The sequence below is a fragment of the Typopeltis vanoorti genome, chromosome 3, assembly GCF_054136105.1.
Source record: "Typopeltis vanoorti isolate ZY-2024b chromosome 3, IOZ_Tvanoo_1.0, whole genome shotgun sequence".
NCBI lineage: Eukaryota > Metazoa > Arthropoda > Arachnida > Uropygi > Thelyphonidae > Typopeltis > Typopeltis vanoorti.
The window spans coordinates 46,960,976-46,981,922 of record NC_143551.1 but is presented as its reverse complement, the minus strand read 5'-3'; the positions used below and the strand labels follow the sequence as shown (position 1 = coordinate 46,981,922).

Sequence of the window (20,947 nt, the reverse complement as noted above, 5' to 3'; positions counted from 1 at the left end):
CATATTATTAAACGTTATCAAAATATACATTTGATTAGCTCGAACAACAAACTATATTTAAAAAATGCACAATAAAGACATATTATGAACTGTACAGTCTGTATTGTCTGAACACAAATGCAGTTTGGGGAGCTTTTCAGCTACATAAGGAAAGTCGCGTTATCTTCTCCATTCGACAAAAGGATGCCATTGGGGGATTCTAGTTTGTGTCGAAGTGAGCTAAAGTTCTTCGTTGTCTGTGTTGGTGATATTCAAGCAACAGTTGGCTATTCAGTATCTTGCGCAGGTTAACTTAACATGTAATATTGTTGGGATTCAGTGCCTGAAAGATTCTGGTTTTCCCTTTGTGTTCCTCAGGTAAAAGCTGTAGATGATAGCTTTGGTGGAAATGAAAAGAAAGTTAAATATTCTGTGTCTTATCTGTTCTTTGAGTAGTAAGAATGGCTGTATGTGGTTACATGTGCTAGAGACGATATCCAGTGCATAGGTGATAATCCCGTTATTGGTAGGACAGGTGTGCTCCAAGGCACCTGAGGTGTTACAGAAGAGACAGAAATCCGATTCTGCAACTTGGAATTAGTGGAACTTAATTGAAATGGGTAAGATATTGTGCCACAATTTCTGCAGTATGTTTACATTTGGCGTGGTACACTTTTCTCATTTGAGTGGGTGTAGGTGGAGTCAGATAGAGATTAAGATGATAATTCAGCTGCAAAGGGTGAGTTTGGATACACTGACATCAGCAGGCATTACACACACACGCGCACAATTTGAATTTTGAAGTTCTGGGACTTTTGATATTTTGTGTATGAGAACAGTGGTCTGTACGCACAGCTGACTGGAATAATCCAGTCAGGTGTGTAGGGGAGGAAGATTGCAACGTACTGCACACTTATAACTCCCAACTCCAACGTCGTTTTCTTTCACTTCTTCAATTTACATTAATCTCTCTCTCTCACTCTTTATTCCTTCTCTATTTCTTTCAGTAAACGCTTTTATAATCAGACTGTCGTCTACATATGTGAATAATATTTCACACAGACGAATTAGACAGTGGTAAATTGTATAAATAGAAAAAAAAAAAGAAAAGAAAGAAACTCTGGAAACAGTACGAAACGTTAAACATCAATGATGACATAAAAATAATTAAAATCGATAAGTTGGTCGATTTTAATTATGTCTCCTGCTTAATATTAGCAGTAATTATATGGAAGCGCAAATTATCATTGACTTTCCTAATACTTTTCAGATAATTAAACACTTTTCTATTTGTCTTTACTTCCAACTTGTGTACCTCTATTTAGTTTAGGTTTAGCATTCACGAATATTATAACATTAATTGGTTAAATCCGGAAAAAAAAGTTTTTTTAAATACAAGAACAGATACTATATTCCAAGCTTTTCACTAAGCGTGTAGTACATTACATTCTAGCTGACAACGTATCTAATTTAAATGCTCCTAAGCTGCGAAATAAAAACGTAATATCCATTTTTTTTAAATTCAAATAAAACTAAAAATCAAATAAAAGTTACTAAAAGTCAATAGTTATTATTATGGGACACCTCCAAGAAGTCCAAAGATTCATCGCGAGAAGGCATCACAACCATCTTTACAAAGTCACTGTGTACACATTTGCATAGGAAAAACTTTGGTTTTCATATGCAAGTTCTTGCTTGTCTAGTCTTTATTTATTTTTATATTTCTTCCACACAAAAGAGTGCAAGGCCTATAACAAATAAATGCCGTATGCAATCTGGGATAAAGAGCAAAATAATTTGTTTATATTTTTCTTAAATAGCTGTAGCTTATAGTCCTTGGAGAATACTTCATGGGGGGAATGCTGTTCCACGGAACCGAGATGGAGGGAATGAAAAATGAATAGGAATAGCCGGTTTTGTGAGTCAGTCAGCAATTCAAAAGACTGTTGAGTAGCTGTTGTGTTGTTGTTGTAGGTTTAACAGAAATGGAAGCATGATAGATACCACTTCTGCTGAACAATATCTATGCATATATCTGTAGAAGAGGCACAATGTGGAAACTTGCTGGTGAGTATGAATGGTTGTGAGTTAACTAAACTGCTCTCTTCTGAACAGTATCAAGAATTATCAACAATACAGATCTTAGGGGCACCACCGAAATGTGAGAGATTTATTCCAATATGTGGGATTTATACAGAGTTAGCTGAACAGATGAATAACATCTCGAACGAAAATGGATGCCAAGTTTGTTTGGAAGCTGAGGATACCATAGTGCTAGGAAAAGCTAGGAATAAGTCCAAGAAGCAATATGTGATCTTAACGGTTAAAGTAAGACTTATAATAGGTCTGAGTGTTTCTTAGGTCTCTTAAGAGAGACCTAAGAAACACCCAGATTTGTAGGAAAATGTGAACAAAGAATACTCTCCATCATAACACGCATTGAAAGATCAGGAAAAAAAGAAAACTGGCAATCCATTTACAAAGGACAAAAACAAGATAATAAGATGGTAATTTTCTGAAGCCGCCCCCCCCCCCCCCCGATGAGAAATCCTGTCAGATGCCTTGGACAGACTTTACTACTTTAGACAGTACTATTAAGTCGTTTGATGGTAGACATGTGTAGCCTTCTTTTTAATTAGCTGTATATGGGTTTGTTTTCGTGCCGTAGGCTGGATACTGTCTGAGTATAAAAGATAACAAAGGACAGTGTTAGGTTAGGAGCACTTCTCTGGAGAAAAATTCTGGAATATCATCAGGGCTAGAAGTCTTTTTGGTATCCAGGTTGTTCACTATAATTCTTGCGGAGGGCTACAGGATAGATGCGATGCAATGTTCCAGGTGTAAAGTTGTAGTCTATTAAGAATTTTAATTCGCTTTACTGAATTTTTAGTAGTTCCATTCGCCATACTTGAGTCAAGAGTCGTACTAGGTTCCCTGTAATAGTGAGAAGACCGTGCCAATTTTGACATTTTTAGAACCTGTTAAAATATGGATTTTTTTTTCTAAAAAATAATTTGTTACAATTTTTAAACTGACTTCTTTCATTTCTTTCTTCAAAAGAATTATTTCGATCTCCAATAGCCGACGTGTATTGCTTAAGGGAAATTCCACACACGCCAGTCGATGGTGTAATCTACTGCCTGCGCAAATAGATTTAACTTCGGACTTTCCTATCGAGAGAGAGAGAGAGAGAGATTGTGAACTAAATAGTTTCGACAAGGAACACTGAAAAAAACAGCCGTTACTATTAATTTATATAATTTCCTTGTGCCTCTCTGTCTATGGATAACGGAAACTTCCAAAACATGGGTTATGTTAGTCGTTGTCTTGATGATTTTTTTTTCACGAAACAGTGACAGCGAAATGTGTTTTGGTTATGTAGAATATTCAGTAAATGAAAACTCACACAATGTCTAGGATGATTACTCACGCTTCTGTATGTTTAAAGAACGAACACTGAAGATAGCTGAAACACTAAAATGGGAAGAAACGTGAAAAATACGATTAATCAAAGCAAGTTGCTTGTTTTTAATTAAAATAAAAATAAAAATATTATATACACTCTATTGCTTATATTGGAAAATATATATTTTTTGAATATTCTAATTTTTTAAAAAGAGAGCGCATATACCTTTTATCATTTTATATCATTTTATTATAATTAAGAGATCATCGTGGATTTGTGCGACGGGTTTCATAACCAATCACTGTTAATCACAACTTTATTTCGTAACTGTGTTTGAGGATTGTAACCTGGTAAATCTGCGCCTTACTCCATCCAAAGATGGATTTCTGAGATCTTTTAAGGGTTAGATCTCAGAAATCCATCACAGCAATGAATCAAAGTTACTCAGTGGAGTTCTGTGAAAGAAGTAACTATTGTTTGTTGACGAATTGATTTAATATTTCTAGTTTCTAGGGACATCCACACAAAAATTTCATTTGAAGTGAACTGATTAAAGTGATTAAAGCCGGGTACATTATCAATTATTATCGTTTTGTCAGCCTTAATGTTAATATCTATAAAAGGATGGCGTACCTGAGATCGAATTAAAAAAAAAAGGGGAGGGAAAGTGGTAGAAATGATGACATCTGGAAATGATATTGCTTGTGTGTACAAACTATGCTTTATTGTTTCGAAATGGTGTGTGTGTGTGTGTGTGTGTGTGTGTTTATAATACGTTCTCAAAGAATTTAAAATCAAACAATTATTTAAACTAATTTTATATTTTAAACTAATCTAAAATCAAACAAAAATGTGCTGATGATTTCTTGAGTACTTAAGACAATGAATGCATATGAAATACACACGGGGGGGGGGACTTACAACACATCTGCGTTCTCAGTGTCCAATATGTGTAAGAATGTTTGAAGATTCTCTATACTTTTTTGATCAGGCCTCACATGCAAATAGAAGAAATGTTACATTTGTCGCATATATTTTCAAGCATCTGAGACTATTTCTTTGTTAAATGGATTTAAAAAAAAAACATTGAACAAGCCCTAAATAGGTGGATATAAAAAACCCTTCCAGTTGCTAGTGGTTACATCTACAATAGCACAAATGAAATAAAATTACAATGAAGAAAGAACAAACCAAAAGAAAGAAAGAAATCCAGTACAAAAGACCGATTATATAGTAAGAAATATTAACAGAAAAACACAAAAATGTATTACATACAAAGATCTCGCAAATTTGAACTTTTAAATTAAAAACAAATGGTAGAATTCTCGAATAACTCTGGCAATGTGCCTAAAAAAAAATAATAATAAAAAAAAAAATAAATAAAAAATTAAAAAAAAAGCCATTATTCTGTTTCGCATACCGTGCTGCCACCTATCTGTATTCTACCTTAGATGTGCAGAAGGTGATGTTTATCTTCGTAACCATTACGGTATTTTTTTTTATATACATACGGAATTCTTCAAGAGTTTGTTATTTTCTTTGACATTTGAACCCCCCCAAAACTTCTAAATCAAAAGAAAAAAAAACGGCTTTGCCCGCGTAAATAATGGCTCTTCCTTTGAACTCATTGGGATGAACTTTTGCTAGATGAATAGCAGAAGGGGGAGAAAGAAATTTTATGGAATCTCGCTCTACTAATGTCTTTTTCAATGAAAAAGTCTTGTTTTGAAACCAAAGACAATAAATCATTTATCCCAACACAGACCTATCTTTTAGATGCACGCCAGTTACAATCCCCAGGGATGAGTGAATAAAGGACACGCAGAACCAAACAATGTTTGAAACCGATTTATTCTGACACCGAATCTTTCTTGAGTTTATAAACCGGAAGTGGAAAATACAAATTGTATTCTACCTTCGAACAAAGAAAATAAATCTAGACGACATCAACATATAGCTTTTAGATGCTCTAGCGGCCGTCCCCAACTTAAAAGTATCGATATTTACTAAGTCAATTTAAATGAAAAAATAAACCAACAAATACATTTGATATTGCTGTACTTTCTTCTTAAAATTGACCGACATCCTCATAAATTGCTGCCGTTATTCAAAGTTAGGAATCATACTTAAATGATGTCACAGTTGCGGAGCGTTTCTGTCCCATCCTTTCGATATAAAGTGAAAAACTACACACCCATCTGTTGCTCATGTAAAAGAAGTCTCAAAATTAAAAAAATAAAAATAAAATAAAAATCGAAAAGTTATTTTTTCACATCCTAATTGTCGGGATATTGCTCTCTATAGAAGTGGAATATCATTTAAACATGACTACTCACCCTTAATAATAACATAATATAAAAAGTAAGCAATTTATATTGATTTTTCTTTTCATTTTCTTATTACAGTTCAGTTCCTTGGTACAGACAAGAGACATGGTAAGTATTACTAATATATTATATTACTGTGTAATAGTATAGCTGTCTTTCTTTGTTATTATTTACTAACATTGTTTTTAATAGTATTTCCTAAAAATATTTTTCGTAAAAATGTCTTCTTCTTCCTAACATGGAATATAGGCCATGTGGCCTTTTCCGGTCTCATGACATCTCTTTCTTGGTCTTCCGATTCTTCTTTTTCCACTTATTTTGTATCTGTATAATATTTTTGGTAGTCTGCTGTTGTCCATTCGATTTAAATGTTCTAGCCATTTTTGTTTATACTGTCTTATGTAGTAATTAATTGGTTTGATTTTTAGGGATTGTAAGATTTCTTCATTTGTTTTGTGGTCCAACTTGGTATATCCAGCTGTTTTTTTTCTGAGGAACTTCATTATAAAAATGTAAATCATTAATAACAATCTACAAAACACTCAACCTCGCTATTTTTCTTATCCATAATTAATGTGTGATTATCAGAGGTGTGGGAAAACGAACTACATGATAAATTATAGGTTTTTAAATATTATTATATACATTTTAAATAATATTTATTTGTTTCATATATATATATACTATATATTTTTATCTAGCATATTCTATATTATACAGCAATTTGATAATAACTAATTTTTCGATTATTTGTTCTAGTTTTTAACCTACTGTATTAATTATAGCACACGTGTGCTTCATCAACCAGAATAAACTGCCTCTTCTTTGTGTACAACCTCAAAATGTATTTTGTTGCAATGCATTCTGCTGTGATTTAGCACTTTGGCACTTTCAAAAGAACAAACATAGTTTAGGAAAAGTTCTACTTTTTTTATTACATATTTTTAACATTTTATTTACTTCTCTTGTTTCAACGGGAGTTGAATCCCATTTGTTCTCCGGATACCCATTTGCTCCACGAGAAAGGAAGAGGGGGTGGAATAGGAAAAGGGGGGGGGTTTACATCTAATGCTTGTGTGAAATGTTCTCACCGGATATAGTGAGGGTGTTCAGCCGTGCATAACAGTATTTCAGAGTGTGTTGACAAAGATTTCTGCTTTACTTCTTAGGCTGTTTTTTTTTTTTTTTTTTTTTTTTTTTTTTCAAGCATTGCCTGAGGAAATTTCTTAGCTATGTTTCATACCTTTTGCTTCCTTTCAACAATTTTTAGCGCTCGTGTGTGTTTCTCTAGTAGGGTCAGTTGCATTATCGGCTTGTTTTCTATACGTGGGATTATATTTTGAAGGCCTTAGGAGCACAGTGAGATAGCAACAATCCTGTGTTTGAAAAGATGGATAACAGGTGATTTAAATCCGTCCGGAAGATTTGTACTTTACCCGAACAGACTATCTTTAAAAAAAAAACGGATTTGGTTGCACTAATGGATGTATGCTCTCGTAACGAAAGGAAATGGTGGAATATCTTCAATACAGTGCACAATCAGAAAAGCAAGCAAATAATGCAACGTTAGCGTGGATAGTCGCAGCCTGGAGGAGGGGGGGGGTTCTTCATAACTCGATAAACGAATATGTTAAAACAGAGAATAAACAGAGTGGAAAGAAGAAACAAGAGAGAGAGAGAGAGAGAGAGAGAGATGGAAATGATACGGAACACAAAGCAAATAGAAGGAACATGAAATACCTGGTTGAGGAGTTTTATTCCCTACTAAATGATGCTCCCCCCCCATTAAACAAAGGATTGAACATTTATTATATTGTTTTAAGCTTCGATTATACCATTAAAAATTACTTGCATTTCTCCATGGCGTTTACTTCACTCAAATGACCACTTATACCCTTGTCTGTCATATTAATGATGATGCTAATTATAACACCCACCCACACAACACAAAGCAATGACTTTCCGATTGTAAAACACTATGACCGAGTGTAAATCTGTCAACACTATGAACAACTACTTCTAGGTATACATCATTTCAGTTTTATTCCTCATTAACTACTTGGTTTTAACTTTTATTCCTCATTAACTACTTAAATATGAAATTATTATTTCATATTTAACATTCCGGTTAAAATTTGGCTGTGAGAAGGCTTTTTTTTTTTTTTTGCTTTAAATCCATTAGATAATTTTCCTTGTGGATAGTTGATAGCAATGCCCTGCTTCGGGGTAAGATAGATTACGCAAGACTTACTATATTTATAAGCAAGAAAACTATTTCTGAATATTAAGGAATAAAGTTGCAACTTCGATGTCTTGTAGAATGTCTCAAATACATCATGTAGATGATTTCACGCTGGGAAGAATTATTGAAAAGCTTGAAGAAGGCTGCAGAAGGACTGATATTGTCATAGAGTTTGGAATCTCACAAACCTTTGAATCCAGACTCTGGGAAGTGTTTTAAACCAATTCCACACATTTCCTAATAGGTTACCCTCACTCTACCACAGAGCATGAAGACAGATGTTTGGTTACAACAGCAAAACGTAATCGACGCATCACGGCAGGTCAGCTTGCAAGTCAGCTCCATTCAAGCACAGGTACGCGGATATCTCGACAAACTGTGGCAAGACGTCTACGAAAAGTTGGCCTATACGTCAGAAGGCCTGTAGAATATATTATCAGTGATGCTGTATTCATAAAAATTGGACAAAGACCAATGGGCTAAGGTATTCTTTACAGATAAGAGTTGTTTTTGTCTTTTCTCCATTCTACACGACACTTGATCTGGTCCGAAAGTGGTATTGCTTACCATCCCGAGAATGTTCTTGAAAGGGATCGATACTGAGGTCGTGGTGTGGGGAGGCATTAAGGTTAATGGACCCACCGAGCTGCAAATGCTGGAAAAAGGGACTATGACTGCTGAACAATATTGCAACGAAGTTCTTTAACGTCGTGTTCAATTTTTCCTTGGTTCTGTAGGCAAATGATTCATTTTTATGGATGAGAATGCCACACCACATCGTACATGAGCAGTAGAGATACTTTTGGTGACCGAGAATATTAATCGAGTGGCCAGCACGCTCCCCAGTTCTTAACCCAGTAGAACACGTTTGAGGCGGAATAGGGAAACGCATTGCTGCTCGAAATTCCCCTCCAAAAAGCAAACAAGGCCTCATTCTTCCTCTGAAGTGGACCAGAGCCTCAAGCATAGTACGCCATTGTGGGAGCTGCATTACAGTTCGAGATGGACACATTCCATACTGAAATGTCTCTCTGTAGTTTCCTACAAGCACTATTACATTAATTCCTTAAATTCCTTTGGAAATTTGTAACTTTTGCCAACAATTATTGCAATTTAATTTGTACGAATTTATAGCACATTTTATGTGTGATATAATTTATTAGCATGCTAATAATAAAATTACGTCCACATTTGGCTGTATTCATGAAACGTTTTTCATAAACAGGTAAAAATGTAGTTCGTTCTTGGTTTTTGGAGAACAGTGTATGAAGGTAAAGATGAATACTAGAAAGAGAAGGATAATAACAAAATAAGTAGAGGAAACGAAAGGACAGAGATACGGCAAAATAAGTACTGAAAGGATCAAGAAGAATTATTAAAAATAATTCACTGTGCCTTCTAACTCTGAAACACAAGGTCTTGAGACGGTAAAAAAAGACAGATATTATTTTGGTAAAATATCAGAATGCAAACGATTGAAGAATGTGAAGAACATTTGTAGGTCTTTGCAGCTGAAACTGAGTTAGCCAGTCTTACAAAATTTGCAGAATTTTTTTCGCAAAACAGTCGATTTTGTTTTTTTGGGGGGGAGCGAAAGTGATAAATGCACGGAATGGATGCACGATAGGGATTAGTGGCTTTGGCATTAATATATACATCCTCTGTCCAAAAAGAAACCGACCTTTTGGAAAATAGAAGAAAATAGTGATGCCACGTGTTGTATCTTTTTGTTGTCAAAAGCGGCAACCTTCATTAGTGTTGTGTCAACTGTTTATGACATTTGTTTCATTAGAAGCCGAGTTATAGTGCCAAGAGTGGCAGCGTGTTTTGACGAACGATCGGTCGTCACGATATTCATGCCGTACGCGACGAATTCTCGCTATCAATCGCTTCAAAACTTCGAGATAAAACTTACCATTGACCGTTTGGCCAGTCGGAATGAAGTCTTTGCCCTTGGAATTGTAGAAACAAATCAGCATTGTCTTTACTTTTGACTTCACCAAGCGACTTTTTTTCGAATGCCCTCTTCTGGTGGTCTCCACTCAGCACTCTGGCGCTTTGTTTCGGGCTCATACTGAAAACACCACGCTTCCTAACCATTAACGATCGTTTCGAGGAAGTTTGAGTCCTTATGAGCGGTTTTAATAAGGTCCTTGCAGTGTTCAATTCTGTACATTTTTTGGTCGTAGGTCAACTTGTGGGGAACAAATCGCGAATTCAATTTACGAAGGTCCCAACTCTCGGTCGAAATGTTGTGCACAGTTGATTTTGAAATCTCTAATTCATCTTCAGTCAATCTCACGGACGATTTCGGGTTTTCGTTGATGAAATCACGCACTTGTTGGATGTTAACTTCGCTCAGTCCAGTTTTCGGACGTTTTTCGTCTTCCTCAAGCGTCTCACGACCATTTTGAAATCGCTTAAACCACTCGTAAATTTGAGTAGTACGGGATAAGCATTCATCACCGTATGCTTTTTGAAGCATTTGATGCGTTTCGGTAAACCTTTTACCAAGTTATAACACAGAAGTCAATCGCAGCTCTCTGTTTGAAACTCATTTTCCGATCTTTAGTCAAAACACACTGTCATCTTGGCACTATAACTCGGCTTCTAATGAAACAAATGTCATAAACAGTTGACACAACACTAATGAAGATTGCCGCTTTCGACAACAAAAAGATACAACAGGTGGCGCCACTAGATTCTCATATTTTCGAAAAGGTTGGTTTCTTTTTGAACAGAGAGTGTACGTCCGACTACGGTAAGTTTGAAACCATCGAGGTTAATGCAGGTATTAATGGTAACGTTAAGCCTCATGGGAGCCGTTAGTTTTGTTGAGGGGGGGGAGGGGAGCGTGAAATAATGAAAATAAATTTAAAATATTTTAAGACTAAGTCAAATGTTTTAAGATCATGTCAAATGTGTCTATAAGATGCTAAAAATGTAATATTTGCATTTGATTTTTGCAATATTTGCTGTGTATGTTTTGTATTTCGAATTTTATTTTCGAATTGGGGTCGTGAAATATTTTAATTTTTCGAAAGGGGCTTTTACATCCATAAGTTTGGGAAGCACTGATCTAGTTGTAATAGAACCAATGGAATTCCCCATGGGCTTATCCAGTGCAGTTATTACTGTAATAATAAGAAACGAAGTCATTCTTCCAAACGATGTCCATTCAATAGGTTAGAGGTGTCACGTGAAATATAATATTACGTCGTTGTGGTCAATTTTTTCGGAACATTTTTATGCGCAGTTTCATACAAAATTTGGCTATATTAAGCTGAAATTCAAGTTTCTTGAGAAGTTTTAGTAAAGATCCGTAAACCAGCCATCGTTGGTTTGAACGATGGCTGGGTTACGGATTAGCACGTGTATTAGAAGAACTTATATGCTGTATATCCTCGTGCGGTTTCATCTGTACACGTTGATTGGAGATCACAATGATGACGACAGCCGAGCACACAGCTGCTAACCAATTTCCAAAAAAAAAAAGTTAGGGAGTAAATTAATTAATGAGTTAATAATTTACTAGTACATCTATTAATGTTCAATCATTTGTGAGTGTGATTGTAACAAAACCAAATTTCATCAAAATCCGTCATTCCTTTGTATTATGTTTGAGCACGAATGGACGAACGCATCCGATTATATTAATATGCTTACACATTATGAAGAAGATTTTAATAAATCAGTTGAAAAGAAAAGGCGATAATACGAAAATAAAGAGAAAAATAACTAATAAAAAGAGAAGGAGAGAAAAGAAAAACAGCGCTGAAGATATACAGAAAGGAACAGAGTTGCTAACGTAGCAGTCTGTTCCTTTCTGTGCTAGGAAATTCCTTAGTCCACTGAGGGGGCAGGGGGAACGCCAAAGCTCTTAAGGGATCCAATGAAAGTTATTATAGTGGGAATAGAGAGACGCTACAGAAATGGAAATGTCAACAAATAAAAAAGAATGAAGGAAATAAATTGCGAATAAAGAAAATAATAAAAGAGAATAGAGAAAGAAAAACAAGTAGGAAACGTACACTTTATAGATGAAAATCAGACGTTGATTTCAAAAAGGGTAATAAACTCTTCAGAGAAGTGGGGGAGGGATTAAAATCAAAATGGCGTCTATGTACATAAGGAAGGCGTCAAAAGGTAGAAGTGAATTACGTTACATTTAGAAATTAAATGAGGTGAATCTTTTCTCTCGCTCTCTTGGAGTTCACATTATCAATATGTAACCTCCGCTGTCAACATTGTCAATAATTAAAGTACCTCACTGAGCAATTGTGCTAATTGTGTTTGACCTTTTGACACCCCGTCAGCATTTCATGGTAGCTAAACTGCATACCAGGTCATTAAAGTACTGAGATAATTAATTCTTCCATGAATCGGAATATACATTAGTCTGTATGGCATTAGTTTGTGGAGAATTCTGGGATACCCGGATGTAAATCTTACGTCAATTACTATAGAAATAAAACCAATGGTTATGAATACAATTTGGGTCTATTGTTTTGTACATTTAAACCTTACGACTCGTGAAAAATCATAAAATGCCACTTATATGTAAATTTATATTTTTTTTTTAAATGGTGGGTGGGTGGGATGGGGAAGAGAAGGTGATAAATTTAAAATCATCAAATCTTTGGAAACGGAGAAATGACACTGTAAGTAGGGTTTGTGTACTCCATATCTGGCGAATGAGATTTTGATTACCAAGGCTGATGCTCTCTGAATAAGTTTTCCCAGTCGCGACTTTAATGATGTAGGGGCGAAGATATCCAAGAGTGCTTTGCGCCAACTTGCTAATGAACCATCTCCTTAATATCTGTAAACTTTGGAAATATATGCTCATGGGAAAAATTCCAGTCATTAGATGTTGCTGATGTTCTGCTTACATCAAGTGCTTCGCATTTGCTTAACAGAGAATATTTTTCTTTTCTTTTTACTCCCAGAGCGAGTGTACAAAGGCAGTTTCGTTGTCCTAGATGGCGATAAATATACCAATAAGCTCTCAGATGCACTGTCCGATGAATTTCAAGACAGAGCTGAATTTTATAAATCAAGGGTAAGTTTTTTTATTGCTACTGTAAAAACTGAATGTTACTTTCAATATATAAACATTAAAAATCACGATGTTTGAAATAGTAATGAAGTATTAAGAAAAATAAAATAAGACATTTCTATTATTATTCTTAATTAGTGTAGTTAAAGTTTAATAATTAATTATTAAAATATGAATTAAAATTTTTATATATAATAATACAATAAAGTATATTACAGATCCAACTATATTTTATAATTTAATATTAAAAATACTTTAAAATTTTTGAAAATTTAAATCTAAGAAGCTAATGACAAGGAAGATCCGATGGCATATTTTTATAAACGTTCGTGTAAAATTTCAAAACATTTAATTTTTTTTAATATTTGGCTATAAAATAGGACTGAATCCTTAATATTCTCCTTCTGTTTTAACTTAACAATTAAACTTAAATAAATTTACGGGATATCAGTGTAGAAATTGTAATGGTGAAATTAGGATACTGTGAATAATGAACTATAAAACAAGCATTCCTTACAATATGAAGATATACTTTTTTATTGAATCTCACGGGGAATCATAGCTTATAATTCAAATTTGGCCATTAATAGAGTTTGGAGACTTTTCTGTTCCCTAGACACCAATTTTTTTTTGTTTGTTTTTTCTAAGTCCCGAAAATTCCTCGAACTACACAATTTCGTTCACAACAACTATATTTATTATATTCTAATACACTGATTTGCTATTCGTTCATATTTATACAATTCATAAAATATTTTAAGTTATTTTTTAAATATTACAGTATTTATGGCATCATCAATTAATCGACTGTATTGTAGTAACAAAATTACTTGCCACTGTAAATATTCTTTCATATTCTACTTGGTTTAATTGTCATTTATGCCCTAAATTATTTCAAGATACTAAATTATGTGTTTGATTATTTTGTTGTCAGTTTTTGTAGAAGTTTACTGATGTTATATATATAACATCAGTAATCTAATGCAGCCGATTCATTGCAATTGATGATCGATGCTTATTTTAAACATTGTTAAAATATTCTATATGTGATGAAAAAAGGTGTGGTGTTATATTGTCAGCAAAAGAGAGCAATTATTGCCTTGAAACAATTTAAAAAAAGTTATATTTAACATTTAAGAATTACATAAATATTTTAACAAAGAAATACTTTTTTGCTTCTACCTTCTCCAGCAGTAATTAAAAGTGCATTAGTCATCTCCTTTCCTAATTCTGAATTTATTTCATTAATTTTTTTTTCATTAGAGAATTTGTAATGACTACTGCCGTTGAATAAGTAAAGCAATTCATTTGTGTGTTTATGTCTAAAACTAAATGAGATAATTTTTATAAACTTTTTTTGCGTATTCCCGTGAACCAATATATTTCGTTGGACCTTTTCTAAATATTTTAACGATTTGTGTAATTTATTGCATTTTTAATATTTTCCCTTGATATTTCATTAATATTCATAGCAGCATTTAAACATCAAATATGATCAAACAGTCCATCATTTTTGTAAATTTGAAAACTGTCTGCACCATCGTGATCAATTTGGTACTCGTTAGGTAATTTTTAGCAATTCTATTTTTAAAAAATGCGTCTGTCCAAGACGGGTTGAGTCCCTGGATTAGAGATTAAAAAAAAAATAAATAAAATAAATAACTTCCCCATATATTATAGCATGAACGTCCATTGGCTACTAGTAGCGATCGTTTGTTTTTATTTAACTGACGATCCGCCAATAAGAGTGGTAATTCTGTGAACGAACAAACTCCGAACGGCTAAGGGTAATAAAAATGGCCATGTAGTACACTGTGGCTCTTTCATTGCACATGATTTATAATCCTATTGGTCACACACCAATATTATTGTATTATATTTAAAAGAAACACAAATCAATGCATCAGATAACGAAATAACATTCTACGATAACAAGCCAAAAGGCTTGTTATCGTAAGAATGGGTAGTTGACCTCTTCTCATAATGTAAAAGAATATATATACATCTCTTAGGAGCTGGGTTTTACATTATGAGAGAATATTAAGGATAGTGACGGAGCTTGCTCCGAGTTGCCCTGGTGTTGTACTACCCAAGTGATTACTTACATTTGGGCTCGCCGATAGTTTTTTCGGCATGAAACTCTAGGATTTCGATCCGAGTTTCGTACCCGGCTGTAGAATAATATGGGATTTACCATCTCCCTTAAACTTAACTTGAAATAACATTCTATTTATTGCAGTTAGTAAATAATTTCATTCATTCGTAATATACTGAAATAAAATTATAAAAATTATAGCAAATTCGAATTATAATAATAAAAAAAAAAAAACACTCGAAGTCTCAGTTAAATACCAGATAATGGAAAGTAACAGAAAAATTTAAAATAAATAAAGGGGTTATTTTAATATGTTTCCAGTTGCTAACCATAGATGGCGTAAGCTACCAATGATTAATACGTATTTTATTTATTTATTTAATTTTATGTTGGGTTTTTTGTTGGGGAATACACAAATCAGGAGAAAATGAGTTCCTGTTATAATTTTTAGTTAATTTTGTTTTTATTATATAGGATTTTGATCAGCTTTTTTCACTTTTTTTTTCTTTTTCTTTCTGGTGGCATACGGTGAAGTATTTGTTTATACATATTACGACGACAACTTCCATTTGAACACCGAGAGTACACTTACCGGTGGAATTTTATTAAATGAAGGCGCACTTGCTAATCATTACAGGTCACGTGCCTCTAAACTTTGTCATGTAAATTTCTTTCAAAATAAATAATTATATATTGTTTAATTAGGAGGCAATATGTTGAATCAATTTTCCAGTAATTTTTTTAAATATCCCTACTAAAAGAATAATTTCCTTTTATATGTATATAATAATTATAATATCATAACAAAATGAAAATAAATCATACATTGAAACAAATTTAATTTGAAAAATAACATACAAAATTAGCATTTAGAATGAGAATATTATCTCCAACACGAATGAATCCGCCGTTGATAATGAAATGAGAGGATAAATATATTTTTTTATTTACAGCTGGATAAACTTTATAATAGCAGCCTCTATAAAGATTCATTTCTACAAGCAGACGTTCTAGCGTTAAACAGGTAAGTAACAACATTGAAGTATTCGTATATTATTAGATAATACATTGATTTGTGAGCAATGATTTTTAACGTTTAATATAATACCATATTAATATAATCTCTTCTGATATTAAAGATTAGTAAATATAATTATAATAAATTATACTGACTAATCCATTTTAGTGAGTATAATAACAATTTTAGTGTTATGTATCCCTACTCGGTTGTCTTATTATAAGAATAGAAAGTGTGTGTGTGTGGGGGGGGGAGTGAGTTATGCCATTTTTTTTATACACTTCACCTTTCATAACTTGTGCTTGAATCATTTATTTTCAAAATAAAATTAATTAAAACAAATTATTTTAAAAAAAGTTAATATTATATCTAGGTGCATTTTTTTTTTTTGATTTATCGCTTGGGATTCAGTAGCTAATAAAATATTTTATCGGAAGTATTCTTCCGATATTGTTAATATAATTATCACAATTTTAGATAAAAAATACTGCGATTTCTTCAGGGAGCAGATATTTAGGAAAGCAATAGTCAGTCGGTCAAATCTATACATGTTTTGTAACTCAGCTATAACTTTTGTAACATACTATATAAAAATATAGTATATATGAGGTTCTGTACTACCCGCGGTTTCAGGTATCCACGGGGGTGTCTTGGAAAGTATCCCGCACTGATAAGGGGGGGGGGGAAAACTACAACAGTTAATCAAGGAGATGCGTAGAGCTTGCAGGACGATTTAAATAGGCTGCTGCCAGTTTGGACAAAAGTTAATAGGTGTCAGTTTAATGTGGAGAAATGTAAAGTTGTGCATTTTGGGATAAAGATTACAAGCTGTGTGTCACATTGATGGCACTGTACTCCAGGAAACAGATGAATCTAGAGATTTAGGGGTGGTGGTAGACAGAAAGTTAATGTTTAGAGGTCATATTGCTAAGGTTTCTAAGGTAGCCCATAAGATTACTTGGCCAGTGAACAACACGTTAACAAGTAGAGATAAGGAAGTTGCTATTCCTCTTTATGATGCCTTGATACTTCCTCATCCCCAAGAAACCCAGGTTACCGTAATTGAGCACAGTAAACCACATATGGGCGTATCAAGGACTTATAAAAAGGAATAACAACTTCCTTATCTCTACTTCTTAATGTGTTCTTCAATAGCCAAGTAATCTTATAGTGGAGAGGATTTAGAGGAGAGTGACCAAGATGGGGAGTGGTGAATGTTCCCTATGAGGATAGAAGATTGAAGGTGTATGGATTGCAGAAGTTGGTTGATAGGAAAAAGTTAGAAGATATGATAGAAACATTTAAGTTACTAAAACGTTTTATAGATGTAAGGGAACTGTTTCAGCACTTGGCCGGAGGGGCCAGAACAAGGGGTCATCCCTGGAAGTTGAATAAAGGTGTGGTTAGTAGGGGTGTGAATACTAGATTTTTTGTTTGGAGAGTTGTCAATGAGTGGAATCGGTTTCCAGAGTCATAATAATAATAATAATAATAATAATAATAATAATAATAATAATATTTATTATTATTATTTAGTGTCCTCTGGCCTATGAAGTGTTTGGAGATGTTGGAGGGGTTGAAGAGTTCTGTAGTAACATCGTCAGGCTTGATTCTTTTCATGGTCGAGATTTATAAACCCCTGGAATCTGGTTAGGGTTTGCTTACAAAGCCGTAGGACTGACATTATTGTTTTTCTAAGATAAATACTGCAATTTCAGTTTCCTTCTTTGATTTTATGGTTTGCACTAGACAACGAAGTTAAGAAGGGCTGCGGGAAGTTTATCCTAGTTAACAGCGGATGGATACTCTGACGATATTCTCACACTCTGAACCCAAATGGAGTAATATGGGGTTATTATGATCTGAACTTTGATTACCATCTACAGCCGACTGTGTTACTCAACATTTGAGAGTATAACACTTTCTAAGACGCTTAAGCATTCAATGATTCCATAATGTGTAAGTTCAAATTGATCTCAGTGGTCGTAGGACGGTGAATTGTTAACGATTCTACCTTTACGTTTCATAGATTTGTTGTTTTCCATGCGGTATGCTTAGCATTCAAATCGCCGACTATCAGTACTGCATCACTGCTGTCAAGTACCGGAACGAGATCTGATACCAGTAGTTGCTTATTTGGTGAGTTGTAAACTGTCTTCAGTCTTCTCACTTGGCAGTTAGGATCTACACGTAATTTGCACGGCACGCAACCTGAAGTTGTGTACTTCGCTTAGTAGAGATATCTGCCGTACCGCTTTCTGTAGCATCTGGTCTATCGTTCAAAAACAGAATGCATTTCTGAACCTTGGATTGTCCGATGGACGGAGCTGCTATTCATTGGTCAAGCCTATCTCTATACCGAAGCGACTGGTAAATTGTTGTAGTTAGTGAATTTCGTTCGCCAGGCTATTTGCATTCCTACACGATCTATATTGATTTAGTTGATGTGTCGACCTTATCCATTATGGAGTGCAGCGAGAATCACTGAATAAGCTTCACGAATCTATTTATGAACTGCTAAAGGATGGTACTGTGCTGAACTCGATCAGCATTTCTCCCCAGCTAGCTGTCTCTACGGCAGCTTTTGCTTGTGGATGTCTTCTGATGCCCAATACAGCAGTTGGCTCATTTGTTAGACATGTTTTTGCATTTATGAAAATAGCCGTCAGATGGATGTCGCTGTATTTAACACAAGAAAACTTTGCCTTAACAACGTTGCTAACATCAAATTTGGCAGAGGTTGCATTCCTGTTTTCCCACGGAGCAGTTCAGGCATAACAACCAGATGATAAACGGTCTTGATGTCGTATATTTTCCGTTGCTGCAATATCTATTAATACTGACATTGGACTTTTATCTGATATGTACGTTCGGCTGAGTTTAACGGAATTCAGCTTCTTGTTTTGTTGATCTATCGTCATCTAGTCGCTGATATTTTTTAAAGAACTTGTTGCACCATAATGGTAATAATCGAAATTTAGATGATTCTAAATGAAGTAAATTATAAATTTTCAAATCATAAATGAAACAAAATATCTTTACTAACTCTGTTAAATGCCGCTCAACACAACCATAAAGTTCTTTACGAGAATGAAAATATGATATGACATATTGATATCTAAAATTTTAAGATAATGGTAATCCGACACCGTCTCTTGTTGAATGCCCTTCGTCAATGTTTTTAGCCCTGGAACAGATAATCGTTCATCTTTAATAGCGTTTGCAACTGCTGTCCATTCATCTTTAAAAAGTTCAAAGAATGATTGGGGACACTGCTCAGTGGTATTGCTCTTATTTGCTTCCATAGGAACTACAATTTCCTTGTTGATCATTTCTTTTTGTCTTTTTTTTTTTTTGTTAACCCCTCCTGAAATCCCCAAGGTATACGACTGAATGTTGGGTCATCGTTGTATAACTGTGAAGTGCAATCTGCGGTTAAGTGATTCGGGCATCAGTAGACTTACAGCTGGAATATCAGGGGTAGATGACGATCTAGCGAATTGGATTAGTTCGCTCAACATTCCGAATCATATAAGCGCCTGGACCAAGTCGAGATTTTCGTAGAGCAGATCTCCCATTGTGGATATCATATAAAAATCAAGAAAACCTAGATATCAAGTAATAGAGCAGACAACATACATACAATTTTCGGTTCATCTCTTAGCGCCTAACAGAAGAAAAAAAAAATAAAAAAGAAAACCTAATAAACAAATAACTATACCATTCACTAATCCATCAACTTTCAAGTATCGAGTGTACTAAACCATAATGACTATATTGATTATATACAATTCTAAACAAACTCTAGAATATTGAAATGACTCAAACTGAAATCTTACCACTCCTAAAACAAAAAAAAGGGCATAGAGAAAGGTTCTCTAATTGATTGTTGACAAGAACTGAGATTTCCTAATTATCTAAAAAGGAAATATGTGAAATAAAATAACAGCACGAAAACTTCTAAGTCTTTTATTTCTTGCATCTTTACTATATTATGGGTAACCTGATTTCCTCAAAACATTTCTATCAATTCCAACAAAAATAGCAGAACTCCCACATCATTAAACCAACAGAACTTCTATAAATATTTGGTGGAATGTTTCGTTTAGTGGTACTTTTATGTGTCTCTGTTTTTTTTCCTTCTTTTTTTAAATATGTAAATATTTGCATTGAATTCATTCACTTTCACTTATTGTTATTAATATACTTTTTAATATCATTTTTTTTTCGTTGAATAAACCGTTATCATGTTGTCATAATTTGAATGAAATATTTTATTACTTTTTATTTTTACGTTCTTTTTGATATCAATATTAAAAAAGCATGTTACGTAAATGCAATAATTAAAACCATAATAATGGATGATTTATGACAGCGTTTCATTGGTCGAGTGAATAGTGACGTCATCTACTTCCCATGAAGGGCATTAGAAAAGTAAACTTGGAAAGAAAGGAAGTAGATATAAAAAAAAAAAAAAAAAAAGGAAGTAGATATTGGGATCAAAAATGTAGAGAGGGATTAGACATATTCTAATGAAATTTCTGATTTATTAACAAACAGGATATGAGGCACACCGTCTATTTCCAAAACCAGACGTGAGTAAGCTAACATTTGGCTCACTGGCAGATTTAAGCTCATTCACGCTTTTTGAAAATATGTTTGGATATTAAGAGGAAACAAACTTTCAAACTTTTAATTATTAAATATACTTAAAACCTGGGTATCCATAAGGTTCTTCATTTGAATATTTTTCAAAGGAAAAGCTCATTATATTATTGCTATAATCAGTTTACTAGGCAAGTTTTTTATTTTTATTTTCAG

General features: G+C 33.8%; 1 protein-coding gene across 1 annotated transcript in view; it reads left to right on the top strand.

The window, feature by feature from the left end:
- The window catches only part of LOC150108102 (atrial natriuretic peptide-converting enzyme-like), a 201,985-nt gene that overhangs the window by 135,951 nt on the left and 45,087 nt on the right, over positions 1-20,947 (top strand). The window contains exons 3-5 of the mRNA XM_090415588.1: positions 5,791-5,820; positions 12,904-13,016; positions 16,062-16,132. Coding sequence (XP_090271714.1) covers positions 5,791-5,820; positions 12,904-13,016; positions 16,062-16,132 — 214 coding nt within the window. The remainder of the gene's footprint in view (positions 1-5,790; positions 5,821-12,903; positions 13,017-16,061; positions 16,133-20,947) is intronic.